Source organism: Gigantopelta aegis, unplaced genomic scaffold (genome assembly GCF_016097555.1).
Source record: "Gigantopelta aegis isolate Gae_Host unplaced genomic scaffold, Gae_host_genome ctg4009_pilon_pilon, whole genome shotgun sequence".
Classification (NCBI taxonomy): domain Eukaryota; kingdom Metazoa; phylum Mollusca; class Gastropoda; order Neomphalida; family Peltospiridae; genus Gigantopelta; species Gigantopelta aegis.
In genome coordinates, this window is record NW_024533630.1 from 13,430 (window position 1) to 35,803 (window position 22,374).

General features: G+C 33.1%; 1 protein-coding gene and 1 pseudogene across 1 annotated transcript; one reads left to right on the forward strand and one right to left on the reverse strand.

Moving 5' to 3' along the window:
* The first annotated feature begins 921 nt into the window (after positions 1 to 921).
* On the forward strand, positions 922 to 1,496 carry LOC121392523 (sushi, nidogen and EGF-like domain-containing protein 1). The gene is given in 3 exon segments (XM_041523708.1): positions 922 to 1,189; positions 1,335 to 1,423; positions 1,425 to 1,496. Coding segments are annotated over 3 exon segments (429 nt in total).
* Positions 1,497 to 6,772: 5,276 nt separating this feature from the next.
* LOC121392524 lies at positions 6,773 to 19,899 on the reverse strand (annotated as a pseudogene).
* Between the last annotated feature and the right edge of the window lie 2,475 nt (positions 19,900 to 22,374).

Genomic DNA, 22,374 nt, shown 5'->3' on the forward strand with positions numbered 1-22,374 from the left:
CGACGCAACATCTGCTGGTCATTGGTTGAGAAGATAGATGATTGAGATATCTTAGCGAGACATGCTTGTACTACTAATGTTCTATTAGCTTCTGGTTGCAAAGTGAGATCAACTCCTGACTTCACCTGCTGCAGTAGAGACAAAAGGATTAGTAAGAAAATCGCCAACATTATCGCCTTAGTCTCTATTGTAACCAAATTTTAGACTATATACTTATATAATTTTCTTTTTATTAAATAGTATTCATTGTTTAACACAATTCAGCACTTTCTGTATAATAGTATTCATAAGAGTACAACCTGTAATTCTGTATGAAAAACCATTCGTTTTGCTTCACATCTAATACACAGTTTAAAAGACGTTTAGTATATTGTTTTAGTTGTATTTGTTTCTACATTAACTATAAAAAATCTGTGTGAAATAATGAATATAATTAGGTTGTATGACAAGACAAATAATATAGACATTTCATCTCCCAACAAAAATAATCATAACTTAATGAATGCATTTTGGTTTTACTGCAATGATACACAGCAAATTCCAATGACAGATGAATTTTATTATAAATTTTTCAAGAACTGCTATGTGTAATGTTTAAAAAACACTTCTTTCAAATTAAGATGACTACTGCCTTGTGTATTTTACTCTTTCTTGGTCAATATTATATTGGTGAGAAAAATAATTATAATGTCATTATATTTGTTACTTTAAATTAGCATTTTCAGTCCCCTTTGAGTTCCTTTTATCCCTATGGCACATCAAATGGTGACAGCTTATTTGGTCCAAATGAGTTGATTCTTCAACATACATTGACTTGGCTACAAATTTCATTTTCTACAACCAGTCCTATGGACGAGTATATGTAAGACTGTGATATATTATCAAAAATAGAATATAATCATCACTATAGATTAAACAACAATGGTGATTTGTCATATCTTGCTGCTATACAGCTATACATCATCACCATTTCCTCTGAGTTATCCTATAATAGCTCCTTATTGGGCTGATGTTGATACACGTGGTACTGGGTCTGTCTATTACAGAGAAACATCTAGTGCATCAATTATATCAACAGTAGCAAGTCATGTGTCTAATGCTTTTCCATCTCAGTCACCATTCTATGCCACTAGTGTTGTCATTGCTACATGGTATAGGGTTGGTTACTATAATCGACATACTGACAAAGGTAATTTTAAATATCTATTATATTATATTATTCTACACATTTCAGACCAATACATTTCAATGTATTACTGCAACTGATAGCTATAGATCCTATGTTTATTTTTTTATCTTGATAATGGTATTCAATGGACCACTGGTGATGCTAGTGGAGGTTTCTAATGGCTTTGGAGGGACACCAGCACAAGTAGGATTTAATGCTGGAGATAACACAAACTACTATGCAGTTCCTGGATCAAGAAACATCTAGTATTGTAAACATAGAAACTACCAGTAATGTTGGGGTAGCTGGAATGTGGGTTTTCAAGTGAACAATGCTCAAGTGAACAGTGGAACTAATGGGTACCTTTACTTAATCAAATCTATATGCTGTTTATGAAATATATGATTCATAATTTAGAAGTGAGCTGTGATCTTCTTCAAGTCAGTGCAGGGAACTCTTGGTGGGCTTACTGTGACACTCAATGGGAACTGCTGTATACAGTATAGCAACCTACTCATGTAGTCAAACAGGTTTATATTAAGTGGAAATACAAACAGAGTATGCCAAAGTGATGGTACTTGGACAGGAACAGTCCCTTCATGCCAATGTAAGATGTTTTGATGAATTATAACAACAAAAATTAAGTTTTATTTTGTATGTGTAGTGGTTGATTGCGGATCTTTATCTTCACCTCCATCTCAACCTGGAGGTCTTTCATTAACAGTATCTAATACTGTATATAACAGTATTGCCCAATACTCTTGTACTCAAGTAGGATATGAACTAATTGGGAACTCACAATGTGTTTGTACATCTAATGGTACCTGGGGAGGAACTACACCTTATTGTCAATGTATGTATTATCAGTGTACATAATATGTTATTATCTGGTTATAAATGTAGTAATTAATTGTGGAGTGCCCGGTCTACCAGCAGTTAATTCATATGGATTAAATCTTGTCTATTCCACTGTGACTTATGGTAGTACCGTAACCTATAGTTGTATTAGTGGTGGTTACATCGTTGTGGGAAATCCAACTCGAACCTGTACTGTAAGTGGTAGCTGGAGTGGCAAATGCACCCGAATGTCAAGGTCAGTAATTTGAATTTTTTTTAATTCTTAAAGCAAATTTAGTTGTTGATTGTGGTGAACCATATGTACCTAATGGAGCTTGGGGAGGACTTACTGCTAATTATGGCAACACTATTGTAAACAGTACTGCTACATACTCATGTAACAGTATTGGTTATCAACTCATTGGAGAAGCTACATCAGTTTGTTCAGTAAATGGTACTTGGACAGGAACAATCCCTTCATGTCAATGTGAGTTAAGACTGTAGATGATGACTATATTGAAGTTAATTATTTCAGTGATTAGTTGTGGAGTGCCTGATTTACCACTTGTTAATTCAAGTGGATTGACTGTCATTATTCCACCTTGACTTATGGTAGTACAGTCACCTACAATTGTAATGTAGGATATAATCTGGTTGGAAGTCCAAACCGAACTTGTACTGCAAGTGGAGTTGGAGTGGGATCCCTCCTCAATGCCAAGGTCAACAATGAAATTAATCATTATACAAACTTATTCCACTTTTATATACAGTTGTCGATTGTGGGGTACCACATGTACCTATTGGAGCTATTGGAGGACTAACTGTCAACTACAATGACACTATTGTAAACAATACTGCTACATATTTATGTAATATTGGTTATAATCTCATTGGAGAAAATATAACAATCTGTGGAGTGAATGGAAATTGGAATGGAGCAGTACCCACTGTGAAAGTAAACAAAGAAAGGCAGTTTTTTTTTAAACCAATATAATTTTATAATTTCAGTAATTGATTGTGGAATACCAAGTTCACCTCTGCAAATTCTGAGCACACTGTCTATTACATATATATTAACAACCTATAATAGTGTAGCAACCTACAGTTGTGGAATTGGCTATAATTTAGTTGGCAATATACAGCGTACTTGTTTACCTAATGGACTATGGAGTGGGCAGCCACCTCAATGTCAAAGTCAGCATGAAAAAACACTTATTTGTTATAACATATTCCTTATTGATATAGTTTGTGGACTGTGGTATTCCAATGGTACATGCAATTAATTTTACAACAATGTCAATATCACTACATAAGCACTACATATAACAGCAATGCCGCCTATAGTTGTGGTACAGGATACAATTTAGTAGGTACATTCAGAGAGTATGCCAGGTAATGGAAGTTGGAGTGGACAACTGCACAGTGTCAAAGTATGGAAAAAAATATTAACTATTGTTGTTCTTAATTGTCAACAGTGTTGATTGTGGAGTACCACATGTAATGTCTGTTTACTATGGAAACTTAACTGTAAACTTCCCTTCCACACATACATACAATAGTACGGCCATATATATTTGTATGGACAGTGGATATAGACATGTTGGAAAATCTACAAGAGTTTTGTAATGCCAATGGAAACTGGTCTGGCTATCAACCAAAGTGTGGTGGGTAAGTAAACTCTCTTACTATATAATGTGCATAACTTTTTTCACATAAGCTGTTCCTCAAAATGTTTCGGGAAATGCTGCAAGTGCCTCATCTATTAAGCTATCATGGACTCTACCACTTCAACCAAATAACATCACAGATTATATTAATTATTACATAATTGAAATGAAGACCTGGAATCTGGTCAAACCATTACTTACCATTCTGTTGAACAATTAGCAGTTATAGAATCTTTACATCCTCACTATACTTATTTGTGTAGAGTTGCCATTTCACCAGCTATCTTAACCCTTACTCTGATTACATTTCTATTGAAACACTTCAAGCAGGTATGTGATACAATTGATAACACTATTAATTTCATTACATTGTTTAAAGCACCTAACTCTTCACCACAAAACGTATTAGTACAAGTTTATAACTCAACTTCCTTAAACTTATCCTGGATTGCACCACCAGTTGAGCATCATAATGGAATCATTCAATATTACATAATATGGATGAGAGTTATCAATACAGGATACAGTGTAAACTTCACTTCATACAACACATGGATTATTCTTACCTCTTTACATCCATATTACACTTACATCTTCCAAATAGCTGCTGTCACTGTAGAACAAGGTCCATTTTCAACAAATATTTCCATCACAATGCCTAAGCAAGTTAGTACAATGTTATGATATAGTAACTTTTACTTCATTTTTGTTCATGCAGTTTCCTTCTACTTCACCTCTTACAATTTCTGGCGTGTTATTGATTCAAATACAATATTTCTTCATGGTCTCCTCCATTACCTCAAAAATCAAAATGGAATTATCAGAGAATACATTATAAAGATTACTGAGATATTGAATAATAGTACATCTACTAATTATTCACTAACAACTCAATTACCATTAATTCTCTACATCCTAACTATTATTACAATCTATCAGTTAGTGCTGTAACTATATCCTCTGGTCCTTTTTCACAACCAATTACCTTCAAAACAGATGAAGCTAGTATGTTTCTATTATATGTTGTTATTAATTATGATAATAATATTGTAGCACCCAGTGATTCCCCAAAAGATTTTAATGCTACAGTTTACCTCCCCTTACTCTGCTGTACTCACTTGGGCTCCACCTCCTCTGATCAACAAAATGGCATTATTATTGGTTACATCATCAATGTCACAATATTAGAGACCAATGAAATGTTTCTTCTCTTTTCCAACACTACTTCACTAACATTAATGGTCTCAGACCTTTCAGGAACTATATATGTATTATTGCTGCTCAAACCAGTGTTGGTATTGGACATACAGTGCTATCTTTACAGTTACAACTCCACAAGATGGTATGTAAATGGGTTTTTAATAAGAACACATCATTATATATATATTACTTTAATATTTGATTTCTCTCTCTCAGCTCCTTCAGCTCCACCTAACATGGCCCTTATTTCATCGATAACTTCAATGGATTTACCATTAGTTGGAATCCACCAGGATATAATGATCAAAAATGGAGTCATTATTTACTATTATGTTTCTATAGTAGAAGTTGAGACTGGTTCTATTTTCCAGTATATTCCTACACTACTACATTTACTATACAGTCTCTTCATCCAGCTTATACTTACCAATATAGATTGCTGCATACACTATAGGATTGGGACCATACTCTGATCCAACTAATATTACAACAGCTGAGGAAGGTAAACCATTATGTCCTTTAAATGTTTAATTTTTTCCTGTAGCTCCAAGTCAAGCTCCTCAAAGTTTATCTGTGTATTGCATCTTCATCAACTTCTATTACTTTATCATGGAGTCCACCACTTCCTGAATATAGGATGGACTGATTATCTCATATTATGTCAAACGTTACATTAATTGAGACTGGTACAAGTGTGTATTACAATACTACACACACTACCTTTACAATCACTGGATTAATTCCCTACACTTCATACTCTATTCTATGTTGCAGCAGAGACTAGTATTGGACGTGGACCATTTTACTACTTTGGTTCACTATAATAACACAAGAGGATGGTATGATATAATAATAATATTATCAATGAATTTTATACTTGTCTCTTCAGCTCCCAATAGTCCTCCTGGTATTACTACACTTTATGCAATTGACTCCAGGACAGTGGCTTTTCAATGGGATCCTCCTCCACCACAAGATCATAATGGCATTATAAGAGAGTAGTAGTAACAATCTCATAGTAGGAAGTAATGAAAAGTCAGACACAAACATTTACTGGCACTACTGCTATCATTGGATCACTGATCCCATCATTTACATATCAGTTTTTACAATAGCAGCTTACACTATAGCAAGTGACCATACAGTACTAGTGTTAATATTACTTTACCAGAAGATGGTTAGTTACTTCAATGGACAAGGATCTTTTACACATTTTTAAATGTATTCTTAATAGTTCCAAGTGATTCCCACAAGACGTGTCTGTTAACAACACAACACCCTATTCTATTTCTCTGATGTGGACTCCACCTCTCCAAGCCAACAAAATGGAGCTATCATTCGCTATGTCATCAATGTAACTCATGCTGATACTTTAGAAACCATACAGTATTACAGTACTGTGACTAGTATTACAATAACTGGACTAGATCCATATACTACATATGTTGTGTAGTAGCTGCTGAGACAACCATTGGAGTTGGACCCATTTACTCACTTGTTCTTTGTACAAACAAAGGAAGCAGGTACTTATAACTAAATACATCTTAAATTTACTTCAATCTTTCAACAGCACCTGATAGTCCTCCTCAAACATCCCAATGCTATAGCTCTTAGTCCAACTAGTATCCACATTACTTGGGATCCTCCAATTCTACAAGATCACAATGGTTGTCATTAGAGAATATCGTATCAATGTAACAGAGGCATTGACAGGTCTTCAAGTACAAGAAATCACCAATCAAAACTCAAAATAATCATTGATGGACTAAAACCTTACCACATATATCACTGTTATATTGTAGCTGTCACAGTAGATGAAGGACCTTACACAGTGGCTGTGTCTGTTCTAACTGAAGAAGCTGGTAAGTGTACTAACAACTATATTGATTGTAATCTTATTCTAAAATATAGCACCACTCTGCACCACCTCAGTCTTGGTTGTGTCAGTAACCAGTTCTACCTCACTGTTAATTTCATGGGATCCACCTCCTGCACATACAACAAAATGGAATTATTAGAGAATATTCTGTTATAATACATAATGTAAAGTCTGGAGGGACATAACTTTCTTTACACTCCACACTCAGTTAAATATATCTGTTCTCAGTCCATATACTACTATAGTGTAAAAGTAGCTGCTATCACTGTTGATTCTGGTCCATTTACTAATACTTTCAATATCACCACTCTTCAAGATGGTATGTACATAAATGCTAATTGTTGTTGCAATGTCTTGTTACAGTACCCACAAGTCCTCCATAACAGTTCAATGCATCAGCAGTAAATGGATTAGTCTTCAATTACAGTGGTCACCTCCCAATCCATCTGGAACTAATGGGGATTATTCAATACTACAATATAACTATTGTAGAACAAGAAACTGGCACTCTTTTCTATAGTATAGAAAACACCATCTATGTCTATAGTAGTTTTCAAACCCTTCATCCTTATTACACATACAAATGTACAGTGTCAGCAGTGACTATAGGAAATGGACAGTGGCTAGTCTTTGTCATACAAATGCCAGAAGAAGGTTTGTGATACAATATATATTATTATTTAATTTATTAATATCTTTGTGCCTACGTAGCTCCTGCTAGTGGTCCAGATAATATAATATCTACACATATAACATCTACAGTAATTACTATTATGTGGGATGAGTTTACCCAGTGAAGATGAAAATGGTATCATTAGATACTACCTAGTGAATGTAACAGAGACAAATACTGGATACCATTATCAAACTACATCAACTACTTTCAGACTTACTCTTAGTAATCTACATCCATATTATACATACAGTGTAACTGTAGCAGCTTACACTATAGAAGAGGGACCTTTCTCAACTCCTGTGACTTTTACTACATTACAAGATGGTATGTCTATCATTACTATCATATTTATTTTTTAATCTCTTTTAAATATAGTACCTTCTAGTCCTCCTGCAAGTTCAAGTGTCACAGTAAGAGCTCAGCAGTAGTTTATATTGAATGGTTTCCACCTTCATCTTCTGAACATAATGGAGTGATAACTGGCTATAACATATCTCTTATTGACATTACAAATGGATATGAGTTCTATCTAGTATCTCATAATATATCCATCTTTGTTGATTCACTCCCACCCATATACTATATATCATACAGAATTGCTGCTTTCACATCAGTTGGACTAGGACCATATTCCAATCTATTAACATTTCAAACACAAGAATCAGGTATATGATAATGACTGATCAAATCTTTTTAGTATTACTTCATATACAGCACCTTCTTCATCTCCTAAGAATGTATCAGTTAGTAACTGTAACATCAACTACAATAAAGCTATCTTGGCTACCTCCACCACCCAACAGTCATAATGGTATTATCAGAAGTTATGTGGTCACACTTCAAGAGATCACACTGGCACAATACTATATTACAATGTTACAGATACAGAAATCACTGTATCTTCTCTTTCATCCATATTATATGTATGAGTGTAGAATAGCTGCAGTTACTGTGTCAACAGGACCGTTTAGTGCTATGTTTACTGTAATAACAAAACAAGCTGGTAAGAAAATAGAAATATTATTCTGTACTTATTACCATGTCACTTTAGCTCCAAGTGGCTCACCAACTGCGTGTATCTCTGTGATAGCAGTAGACTCATTCACTCTTAATGTTACTTGGGACAACCTCCTATAGATCAGATCAATGGAATTATCCAAAGTTACACTATTTCAGTGTCTGTCACGGAAACATTAGATCATTATCAGTATATTAGCTATAGTACAAAGTCTACTACTTACTGAACTTCATCCATATTACACATATACTGTATTAGTTGCTGCAGTTTACTGTGGGTACTGGACCCTATTCAATTGGATACACTATCAAAACACCCATCTAGTGGTAAGATTATTAAAATGTCCTTCTAGTAATAAATACAATTAATGTAATATGAGTAAGAAATTTATTATTGCAATGTTAAATTGATTTATTACATCTTTATTGTTTATAGCTCCTAGTGGTCCACCTCAAATATTAGGTGCATTGCAATGACCTCAACTAAAATACAGTTATCATGGGAACCTCCTTTATCTCATCTTCAAAATGGAGTGTACAATCATACACTATCACTGTATTTGAAGTGAACACTAACATACTCATGAAGTCCATCAAGACATTTATCATAGTAGTCACTTTGAAACTGGACTTCATCCTTATTATGAATATAAATTATCAGTAGCAGCAATTACTGTTGGATTAGGTCCATCTTTATTTGTTTATGTGACCACATTACAAGATGGTAAAGTAATTATGTATATATTGACTAAACTGCTATTGTAATGGTTCTATAGTTCCTACCGATCTCCAAGACACTTGATTGTTAATATTACTAGTCCTCTACTGTGACACTACATTGGAGTCCTCCAGAATCTCATCTCTTAAATGGTGTATCCAACATATATATTATCACACTAAGCAACATTGAAACTGGACAGTCAACATTGTTGACACATCAAAAAATACAACTTTCTATAGCACTAATTTGCATCCATTTTTTATCACTTACAGTTGTAGTGTTGTTGCGGTAACAGTTGGTTCTAGTCCTGCTATTTAACATCTCATTTCAAATGCTTGAAGATGGTAAGTGATGACTTTAGACATATATACCATTCCTTTAAATCCTAATACAGTACCAGCAGCTTCACCAAATGCTCTTGTTGTATCTGTTTATAACTTCAACCAGTGCACTACTCTCTTGGAGTCCCCCATTAGCTCCTGTAACATAATGGTGTTATAACAGGATATTAGTCAGTTACAGTTATTAAGATCACCTCTTCAAGAGACAGTGACATATACAACCACTAACCACACACTAACTGTAACTGCTCTACTTCCATATACTATCTACAAGTTTAAGTAGCAGCAAGTACTAATGAAGGCTAGACCAAACTCAGATTTCCTTATCCATTTCAAAACTTCACAAGATGGTAAGTTTTCATCATATATATGCTATATTGTGTTATCTTTTATATCAGCACCTTCTGCTTCTCCTTCAAATTGTAATGGCAATAAATGTGTGTCATCAAATTCATTCACATTGAACTGGCAGCCACCACCTCAAATACTCATAATGGAATATATTGGCTATGATATTACTACACTAAAATAACTCTGGCATAACATACACTAACTTTACATCACATACATCTATTGTCCTCAATTTCTTACATCCTTACTATCATACAACTGTACAGTAGCTGCTGTGACTGTATCAGTGGGTCCTACCAGTGACATAGTAACTATACAAACATTACAAGCAGGTATGTTTTTTAAATGATACTGCTAGTTTAATTTGTTGTATTTTTCTATTGTAGCTCCCAGTAGTCCACCAAGGTTATTGGTTATCACTGCCTATGAAACTCTCACTCAAAAACATATCTTGGAGTCCTCCTCCTGTGAATAAAGTTAATGGAATTATCCATATATATTTTCTCAATATATCTGTTATGGAGACCTCACAGACTCTTTACTTTCAAACCACTGATACATCTGTCCTCATTAATGATGTTCATCCTCACTACACATACACTGTTTGTAGTGGCTGCAGTTACTATAGCAATTTGAGACCATTCTCAACAGAGCATCCATTACTACTCCACAAGATGGTAATTATCATAATAATTTGATGTCATAGTTTATTTTTTATTTTACTTAGTACCATCTGGACACCTCAAAATGTATCTGCTGTTGTGTTTAAATGCTACAGCTATTAAATTATATTGGAGTCCTCCACTGGAACATGAACAAATGGAATTATCACATCATACACAATTGTAGTATTTGAAGTCATACCAATAATACCATTGGAAGTTGTGAGTGATAACTTAAAGTCAAAATGTGATTATAAGCAATCTTCAGTTCCATAATTATGAATACAGGTTGTTAGTGGGAGCAGCACAGTTTATTGGATTAGGTCCATTCGATGAAGTACAAGTACAGACTGATCACGCAGGTACATTTAGAAGAAATAATTTTCCATAAAAGTTATATTTTTTCACAGCACCTAGTGTTGCACCACAGAATGTACTAGTTTTAATTTAACAAGTTCATCTTCTGTCACTATACAATGGAGCCCTCCAGATTTGGATGAACAAAAATGGAGTTTATTGTTCACTACATAGTCACTATTTTCGACACCCACTAGTGATACTAACCATGATTTATAATGTTACTGAACTGGTCCTTTATATCAATGATCTACATCCATTTTACATTTATAAATGTAGTGTAGACAGCAATAACAATTGATCCCATTCCTGAGGCTGTTAAACGTTCTTTCAGAATGCTAAGAAGATGTTTAGATACATCTACTATTGTTTAGCATAAAAATCATTTTTCCTTTATTTTTAGTTCCATCTTGGGACCACCAACTAATGTTACAATTACAGTATTGAGTTATAATTCTCTTATATTCACCTGGTTTCCACCTATAATGTCCTTCCACAAATGGTATCATCAGAGAATATACTGTCATTATTACTGATGTTTAACCAAAATCCTCTCAAACTGTTTCAGTGATCAATAAAACTAACACTATACTATCTGAGTTGAAATCATTTCATGTTTATAGTGTACTAGTGTCTGCATCTAACTGTTGGGTTAGGACCATTTGCTGAACCAGTAATTATACAAATGCCTGAATCCATGTAAGTCAATAGATATATTGTCTGGTTGGCTACACAAATACTTCTTAATTTACAGGTCCTTGATCATCTCCATCTACCCTTTTTGGCTGAAAAGGAAGGTAATTTAACAGTACATCTCTCTTGGGTGTCTCCTCCTCCTAAGGAGATCATAATGGTATTATATTGGGCTATGAATTAACCTGTTCTGGACAAAGATAACCACAACTAACTATCTATACAACTATCAGGAACAAGTGTCTCTTTATTTGATCTTCAAACAATACACAACTATACTTGTACAGTCATGTGCTTATACATCTGCTGGATTGGACCATATGCTGTGACTTATGTCAGTACATATACAAATGTTGTGATTTCTTTTCTTGACAGGTATATGAATAATATGATTGAATCATTTTACAGCTTCAGTTGGTCCTCCTCACTCACTGACTGCTATCACTATAGCTACAGAGATACACTTAACAATGGCAATCTCCATTTTGATCCTGAGTCTGTAATCCAAGCTTTGGCTATCAGATATCAACTGATAGACACAGCATTTTCCTATCACCACACCTCGTGTAGAAGTGACTATAGCTGACACATCACGAAATACTACACAGTATGTAGTTCAACCACTAGTGGTTCATCACTTACAAGCTAGTAGTATTTGCAGTGACACTTGAAGGTACTGGACCAGCTAGTGAAAAGAGAATGGTAAACAACAATGAACCAGGGTATCTTATATTAATGCTTGCCACTATACATCATTGCTGATGTTTTTTATTTGTAGCTCTACATGGCACCACGAAATCTTTAACTGTCTTCCAACCAGTTCCAAGAATCTCTTTTGTGCTGGAAGCACCTTCAATATCTGATTATCAAGTGACTCAGTTATAACTAAATTATAAACTATTTAGATGGATTTGACTACTACCCTGGATATGGAGATGTGTTGGGTGTGTTTTACCATGTCATCTGATACACAGCATTATGAACATCAGTGATCTGTTACTTATGGTTGGTTATCAATTGAAGTAAAAGTTCATCTCTCTCCAGCTTATTAAGGGGTCAGGATATTCAGATGATTCAGGTATAATTGCACTAGACGAGCTAGTAGTTGGAAGTTGCAACAACAGTCAATATTACATATGCTGAAGGTAAATATGTTATGTGATATGTGTAATTTCACTTTATTATATAAGCTCCTACAGTTTCCAGTGAAAGACATTTCTTTTGATGGTAGTGTCTCCAACATCTGTAAGAATATCTTGGAAACCTCCAAACAAGAAAGAATGAAGGGCAAAATTAATACTTACAAGATCACTGCTATTTGTCTAGGTCCTAATGAAGTGAATTTACAAGGAGTTGTGTGAATTACAAGATAACATATTGTTGTTGTGCCCCAATCTAACATCCTGATCTATTTGGCAATGAAGCCATTACAAACGAGAACATATTTAAATTGAAGATTAGAAAGAATATGACTATAACTTCTCAATCACTATTATTAATTCTGGTGGAAATGATTGCCTTCTACTCCAATATCACAAATAATTGCCTCAAGCAGGTCAGTAGCTAGACAATATGTACATACATGTACTTGTTATTACAGCTCCTTCTGGACCTCCTGTCAATATACACTTGTTAGTGTTAGTATTTCCTCTATCAATATACATGGTTTACCACCTGAATCCTTTGGATGCTATGGATAATCACTGATATAGAGTATTGTTTACAAGAATAGAAAAGAAAAGAGACTAAAGAGTAGATCTTACAAAAGAGGAGACTTCATTATTTAAAAGCGGGTCTGTATACTTTTAATTAATTCAGACATATTAGTTGTCATATTATATATAGGACTACACTACTATGAACATGTTAGTATACAATAGCAGCTAAAACTGTTTGTTGGTTGGGGACCTTTAATCATCTGAACATTAGTTCTTCTTTACAAGTGAAGATAGTAAGTTTACTTTCTAAAGTCACAATCTTTTCTATAAATACACTTTTGATCAGTCCTCCTCAATCTTTGAAAGCTACTATTTATACATGATACAATTCAAAAAAAAAAAAAAAAAAAAAAATTCTATTGACTTGGAAACTCCCCACTTGATTCTAAAGGAGTTATAGTTGGATATCAAGTGATTTACTCTGGATATGGACGATCACCGTACAATATTATTAGAATTGATTGTGTGTATATTGTTGTTGATACTATCATAGGTTGAACGTTGATGGACTTATTTAAGAATGTTGCTTTTTCAGAAAATTTACAAGTAGTAATTATTGGTTTAGTACCCTGATTATTCTATGAGTTTTATGTAAATGATCACTTAAAGGAATAATATTCAACATCAGTACAGGTTCGAGTCACTAAAGGAGCAGAAATGGAAATAAATGCCATGTTTCTTATAGCATTGTCTAAAACAGATAGGTAGTAAACTATGTATTTGTTTAGTTGACATGTAGGGACTCATAATGTGGTTTGAATCAACTTAATACTATTTGCATTTCATTTTTGACTTCAAAATTATAGCAACTAGTGTAAACTGATTCTGCTGAGGGAGGACTTCCGTAGAGACACCATTTTATCAATTGCTATTACCCTGTTTGATCAGCTCTAGTTATCATAATTGTACTTGTGCTTTTGGTTTTATAATGCATTGTGAGGACTATAAAAGAACTAAAAAACAGAAGTAAATATAACTTGTATTAGTATAACTTTTGTATTACTGTATTCTGACAAGATCTGATTTATGATGAGCCATTTTTTGCTATACAATCACTTTGACTCGATTACCAATTCATGATACAGCTCCAGATGTTCCTCTAAGATCATTTACATGAGGTTTGAATATATGTATGGGAACCTATGACGTGTTAATATAATATATACTCACAGAGAAGATGTAAGAACTGTTGAGGAATGAATATGACATTGGAACAACTCAGATGAATTTTGCTGATGAGGTTCAGTATATAGGTCTACTTTGTGATATGATATATATTAACTTGTGTAGATTGAAGATCCAAGTTAACTAGTGAGAGGAATGGTAACTGTTATACAATCATATAATTATATAATGAGTACTTTAACATAGAACATAATGAATCTGATGCGAAAATGAGCTGAGCTACATGTGAAAAACTACATATCTTTGTTTATATATACATATATAGTTTTAAATATATTAACTAGACTTTATGTTAGTTGCTGATTGCTAATTTGCTAAACAGTTCTTGATACAGTACATTGCCCAGACATCAGTTTTTTTTAAGATATCATTATTTCTAAAATTTGCTATTATTTGCTTCATGTCAGCTGTCCCTCTGAGGATGTTTACATTATTAAGATGTGTATATTTCATATGCTTAGTAAATGAAATATAATAATTACAGTGCTGTTGGGAGAAGATAAAAAGCTGATGGCAATTGCAATGAATATGACACTGGAAAGACTCAGATATACTTCATTGATAAGATATATAGGTCATCTTACAATGGGACATGCTATTTTTGTCATTGTTTTGTTGAGCGTGGAGGATCTGAGTGAACTGGTGACTGGAATGGTACAAAGAATTGTTCATGCAACATATTAATAAGACTTATTTGACAATAAGTGAACTTGATGAAATTGATTGTGAAAAATGTAATAAGAGTTTAGGTGCTGAAAAAATGGGCTCAACTACATTTGAATCTACAAAGTTTTAGACCTTTTTTATTATTGTTTGTTCCCTGTTTAATAGCTACTCATATTAAGCAATATATAGTGACTCCAAATTATCTAATGAATAATGTTATATTTCATTCAGTAACTGATAGATAAAACCTTCAAAATCTAGAACAAAGAAACACAATATGGTTTAATTAAGTGCAACATCAAAAGTCTATGTTTGTGTGATATAAATAAAATTATGTCATTAATGATAATTATGTATAGTACATTTTCCAGAACAGAGCCTGAGGTGATAAGAACTTTTTTAGCTAGTGTTTAAAAAAGATAAATCTAGTAATATGTATCCTTTATGTTTAAAAATGAATTCTTACATCTGAATTATATTTCTTAGAATAGATTTCCTTTTTTAAGTTAGAGAAGTCCTTATAACAATTGCTCTATATGTAGCATAAAGGCTATAGTTATATCCACTGTAAAAAATAGGTTGTGCTGATCACACACACAAACAGGTGTGGTAAATTTGCAACTTACTTAACACCTGAAAATGTATTAATTTCACACAGTAATGGTTATGTCCAAAGCACACAGATCATTGTGTAACTACACACACAGATCATTGTGTAACTGAATCATCATTACAGATCATTACATCATGTTACTCTGCTTGCAAAGTTGTTTTAAGAATGATATACATGGAAATAAAAGTAATGAAAATAAAAAATAATGTTTGAATAATTGTGTATCTATGCCTAAATCCTTACAGGAAAATACTTTGTTTTACAGTTTACAATTAAATTAGGGTTAGGCAAAACTGTAGAATCTACAATTTTCCGAAGAACAGCTCCTTTGTTTTCACCTGTATGACCTTACTCATCGATCTCCTGGAACTGGTTTTTTTAAAACAGTTATTATATGAGTCTAAAGGATATTCAAGTATATGTTATAAGTATACTTTTGGCAATGATAGCTTACATGACAGCTGATGGGATTTCTAAGGAATGGATATTTCTGAACTATAGCCCTGTCAGCTCTATTATAGTCTTCTCTCTTTGGCGTTGAGTCCAAGATAAACACACTTATTGATATAATGGATAATGACTTCTTTACTTTACAGAAATAGATTTCGGATCAATTTATCACTATATGGACAATGTTTCAGGACAATAGAAGTAACTACTTGGTGGAATAGCGGCAATGCCCTGTAAGGGAAAACAAAATCACAGCTGTCCTACTGTTTGCAATGGCACCTTTTCTTTCGTCATCCACTTTACAAACTGAATATCATAAGGTATAGCATCATCAGATTCATCAAAGTCACTCCTATATTGGTATCAAAATAATGGCATCAGACGACTAGATAACTTACCAAGGCTATCTGAATCAGCCATCATGAAGTACCCTCCTTCAGGAATGATAGGTTTTAGACCAACTTCTTGCAATACCTGTGCCATAGAATCTCTCTTCTTTAATAGAAAAGCTGGTAGCTCTTTGAAATAGCTATCTTCCTGACTCAATCGAGCTAACTCTATTTCTAAAAACGATAGCCACAGCTTCTATGTAGACAATACCAAGTGATTACATCAAGTTTAATGCTGAGACTTGTACCACCTTTACACATGGATTGATTGCTCTGCTAATTTAGGGGATTTAGCAACTACAATAACAATAATTATGACAAGAAAATTGGGCGTGGCAAGATTAAAAGATGGCTAGAAATGTTATTTGAGTATTAGGGTTAATATATTAATGGGTCTGGTAAACATATTTCAATCTAGCTAATAGCTGCTGGGTCTGGTAACTGTGATGATTGATATAACATTAGGTTCTTATCAACATACCTGAAGAGAGAGTTGGGTTCGTATAAGCAACAATTACTATGTACACTGATCATGTTCTTTATAAGATGACTTGGTCCAATAGCCCATCCAAGCTAATAATAATATGGTCCATGTGGTATTACATTGTTGGAAAGATAAATCATCCCTTCCATCCAGTACAACTGAATGTTTTTACCAGCACTGCCAATAGTAATTGTTCTTTCTCACATACAGGTATACAGGGTAGCTACATAAGAAGAATATAAGATTATAGTCTTAATTCTTGGAGATTAATCTGTATATGATGACAGTCAACAGTAAATGTTTAAATTTTAGTTTGGGACAAAAGTGTGTTTGTGTTTGGAATGAATTCAAAAGAATTGTTATTTTTATCCTGTTACATTTAAGAGTTAGAAGTACATACACAGAGATAGTCCCTTAGTTATAAAACAGGTAGGACCTCGTAGATTAGGTAGCTAGCCATTTATAATAAATAATAGGATATGAAAATGGTCATAATATATATATATATACATAGATTACAAATACATACTACAATTACATTACCGTAACGGGTAAAAGGCTAATTAAGTAAGACAAGTAGTAAGTAACGGGTTTAAATTACTCCACTAGTGTTAGGAGAGCTAGAGCTAAATTGAATGGGTATTTTTTTGAACTAGCATACCTATTCTCAGACATCATGTGTTCTGTACACAGGACGTTAGAGCAAGCCATTCGTACACTTCATATCACGGGTTATACATTAGTATGTCATTACTAATGCATACTTCATCTATCTTACACTCTAATATGCGTTGTCCCAAAATAAAAATGGGTGAATACCTACTATTACAACGTATTAGGTGTAATTCCAATTAGAGAGAAATTTAGATTACTTCCATTATTTAGAAAGAATATACTATGCCTAGCCATTCTATGAATTCATAGTGAGGAGGGTAACATATATACACATGCAAAATCTGATTACATTTGACACCGAAAAAAACACAATACAAGTTGACAAACAGACCTTATACTCCCACGAAAATAAAGCAGAATATATACATCTAAGAATATACTTTGAATTACAAATAACAACTACGTTTCCAATAGGATACAAAACAACCTGTTAGAGACTGAGCTAATGAACAAGAGCTTTAGTGGTTAGAAGTAATTACACCTCTCAGTTCATCAATATCCTTATCAATAACCAGTCTTTTGAAGACAATGGAAAGAGAGAGACCATTTCCTTTACCTACAAATAGGACAAGAAAATTATCAGAATAACTTCTGTACACACGGAACAAGCTGTGTGTTTTGTTCTATGATTATAGTTTTTTAATATACTATATTCAAAATCATGTCTAAGCTACAAATATACTAATAGCTATGATATATAAATAAAAGTATTGGTAATATGTGCTGTACATACAGCTGTAGGGAAGGCCGTAGAGGCACAAAAACTGGCTTGCCACCTGCTATTTCAATCATTGGGTTGTAGCAGTCAAAGAAAGGTTCAATTAGGATTACCTATAAGTAGGAAATGACACATCAAAGTATACTATGTATATTATTACAATAATATCTATTATTGCGCTTTAATTAGAAATCCAATTTGTGTAATAAGTGATAAGATGACATGGAATTGACATAGAGTTATCATAGATAATATACAGTTTATGCCCCTTTGGATACTGCAGTTACAACTACCATACTGTAGTTTAAGAAAATCAATCCATCTCTTCTTTCAGCTATGCTAGGAGACAGCATACACTACTGCAAACACTAAGATCTGCACAGGGTTAATAATGATGGTTAAATTTAATAACCATTAATAATAATAGTTATTAGTTGCTTGTATTATCTTTGTGGCTGAATCACAAATATATTGTGTGAATGTGACACAATTTCAAATGTCCTATTACAACCTATGTGTGACAGATGTGAAATTAAACTACTACCCTTTGTGTGAACATCAAATCCCAGTGTATGTATCCTACAATTAAGTGAAAAATGAGTAAATGAATTAATATGTACAATAAAAGATTACATGGGAATGCTTGTACTTTGAGTTCAAAATATACTGTATTAAGCAGAGAATGGCAGTGTTCCGTAGCATTAATATTACCCTACCACTAATATATCTTCAAGAGATAGTACGTATATTTATATATAACCTGTAATATCTTCTGAAATGGCACATAATATCATTTAAAACACATGATTTTTAAATTTTGCTAGGATTGTTTTGAACACTGTCATACAGGAAGCTGAAAAGGAAGGAGCTAGAATTATAAACAGCCTGACATTATGCTATAACTCAAGTTGGTTGATGCTATTTTATGTATACACTCCTATAGAATTTTATGTTACAAAGCAGGTCTAAAATCATGGAACCTGCTTGATATAAAGTCAGCTGTAAAATGACTATTTTTTAAAAAAAACATTCTTTAACATGAATCTGAGCTGACTGGTCTATTTTGTATTTACTTGACATTAATACCAGATATATAGTTGTTATTACCATGCGCACTCTAATTTTTAATAGAGATACCATGTCTATTTTTATTAAGTATCTTTGGATCAGCATTGGATGTTGTTATTTCATTATGATATAAAATTTGTGAAATATTGGTGCAAGCAGCAGTGAACAACAGTAGGATTAATAGGTATAAAATTCCTACATATAGTAGCAATACAGTAGGGTCTCACATTTTCTTACACCTGACAGAATATGAAAAGCTTGAATCATACTTTAAAAAAATGAAAAGATATGGTAATGACAAAATAGTGTTTGCTAAACGAGACATCATTCTGAAATTGCTTTGAGCCATTACACTCTCCGCCATTTTTTCCGGTGAGGCGTTAAATACCTTCATTTATCCTACATCTGGCGGGTGTGTGATATTGGTTTATTTTGATTGTTGCTTTAATAGCTGTTTTACTAAAGACCGAACTTCTTTCAAATTCCTTTAAAGAGGTAACTACAATATTGAACTACCACATGCTGTAAGTTAAATGAAATAATGGCGCTAGAAATTTAAACTTAACTTGCTATGCCTAAATATTTTTTGCCACAAGATTTCTTAGTGCTGGAATAATAATAAGAGAAAAAAACGTTAATGCATAGACAGTGCTATTTACTTGCCTGGTGAATTCGAAGGGAAACTTATATCATTGTATTATACACACAGTATTGCTACTGTGTTTAGACTTTAGACACGTTATATGATGAGCTAGATCCTACTGAACTTTATTTGTCTTGTGATCATTACCACTTTATAGAGCAAAGGTCTGTAATATATGTATGTATGTACTTATTAAGATATAAATAATATGTAACAATTTCATTATTGTAGCAGACATATTAGAACTGATGAGAGTGAAAATGGCACCATTGAATGATTTCAATAATAAAATATCACATTGTTAATGTTTTTTTCTTATCTTTACTATAATTTATGTTAACTAGTAATCACTATAATGGAAGCTATAATCTCATGTATAAAACAAAGCAATGGATTTGTTTGTAGTAGAGCAAAAGTTTGACAATTGATCCTAATCCATGATAATGAATAATATGACAAAAAAGTTAATCGCTGAACCATTTCATGTACAATTTGGTTGCATGCATCCCTAAAAAATGCCTTGAAGGGTATGTATAAAATTTCATATTAACAATTCTGGTCCAGCTTGCATTGTTATGTCAACATAGTTCTAACAAATAATTACATTACTAGTCAATTAATTCCATAGTACATTTACTATATTACTAATGAAAACTGTACATGTTGTTTTACTGATTGTAACAGATAATTTGCTACATAATACAATCTTTATAACCATATATGGTCAAATCAACCAATCAAATTTCTACAGTGATGTATATGGATATGGTTTACTGCAAAGACTATATTTTTCTAATGTTATGTACTTATATTTATTTAGTTTTTGATTTTTGACATTATATAGCTACAAAGTTTGATTGGTTGATTTTTAGTGTATACATCAATCGTGTTTCTCTTGTTAATAATCATTTAATTTAACAATGTTTTTAATTCAGTATATGCTGTATACAAAGTATGTTCACATAACACACATTATATAATATAAATTGACCTTATAACACAAGCTAGTGAGAACCAGTGTTATATAAGTGTGCAAAATGTTTAACACAATGACACCCAACCATGCAATATCTATATGTCGTATCTGTAACTATTGGCCTGTCTACACTGTAAAAAAGATTGGTTGATTAAACTAATATATAGTTATACAGGTTCATATGCATAAATTAAACATAACTTTGTGTGATTACTCATGTATTATGAAATTGATGTTTACGTAGCTACATAAAGCAGTAGTGATGAAAACAGTATTATGATTACTTTTTGAAGAAAAAAAAATATTGCAATTGCAACCTGTATAATAAAATGATGGTTAAATCAACCAACCACTTTTTACAGTGTAGCTAGCTAGCTAAGAATTTGTCGCTTCTCATAGCTGGTTTACTAGCTATATCTCTATGTTAAAACAGGAACACACGCCACACATGTATATGTTTATTTCATCATATATACTGCAGGAGGCATGATTGGATTAATGCTAATAAAGATTTTATTATATCAAATATGATAAGGAAATAAATATTGGTATGGTTATTGTTATAAATAAGAAATTAGGTATCAGCAGGCTGTCCAAGTTGAGAAGAGCCACCCAGACACGTGAATAACTTTGCCGTTTTACGGGTGCTATCGGCATGAAACTTGCACAATCGATTTAGCTTGCAAATGCGCATTTTATATATAAAATTTGGCTCTCTAGCACTACGAGAAAGTACCAAACTAGAAACTCCATACATTTTCAATGACATACCTTTCACATACTTCAAATTGCACACCTTCGGAGGGTTTAATAAAAAACAATTTTCGCTTTGAGAAGTCAGCCATCTGTCACGTGGCAAATCAAAATTACAATTGTAATTATATGAACAAATGGTATATTATAACATTATTATTAAAAATAAATAACCAGGTATCGTCTTTTGTGATTTGAGGCAGCTATAAAGCCACTATGGTTTGAGAAGAAAAACTTTCGACAAAGAAGGAAGTCTGAAAATGGCCTAGAACTAATCGTCATCAGCACTATCAGATTGATCCGAATTAGCATCAGAGGTTCGTTTCAGAGATCCTTCAGTCCTATTTACACCTGCCCAACTCCTCAAATATTCATAGACGTTCACCAACACCCTCCTTTGTTTGCATCTCAAATTTCTCAATTTATTTCCACTGGCATGTTCACAAACACGAGAGAAAAACGTGGTG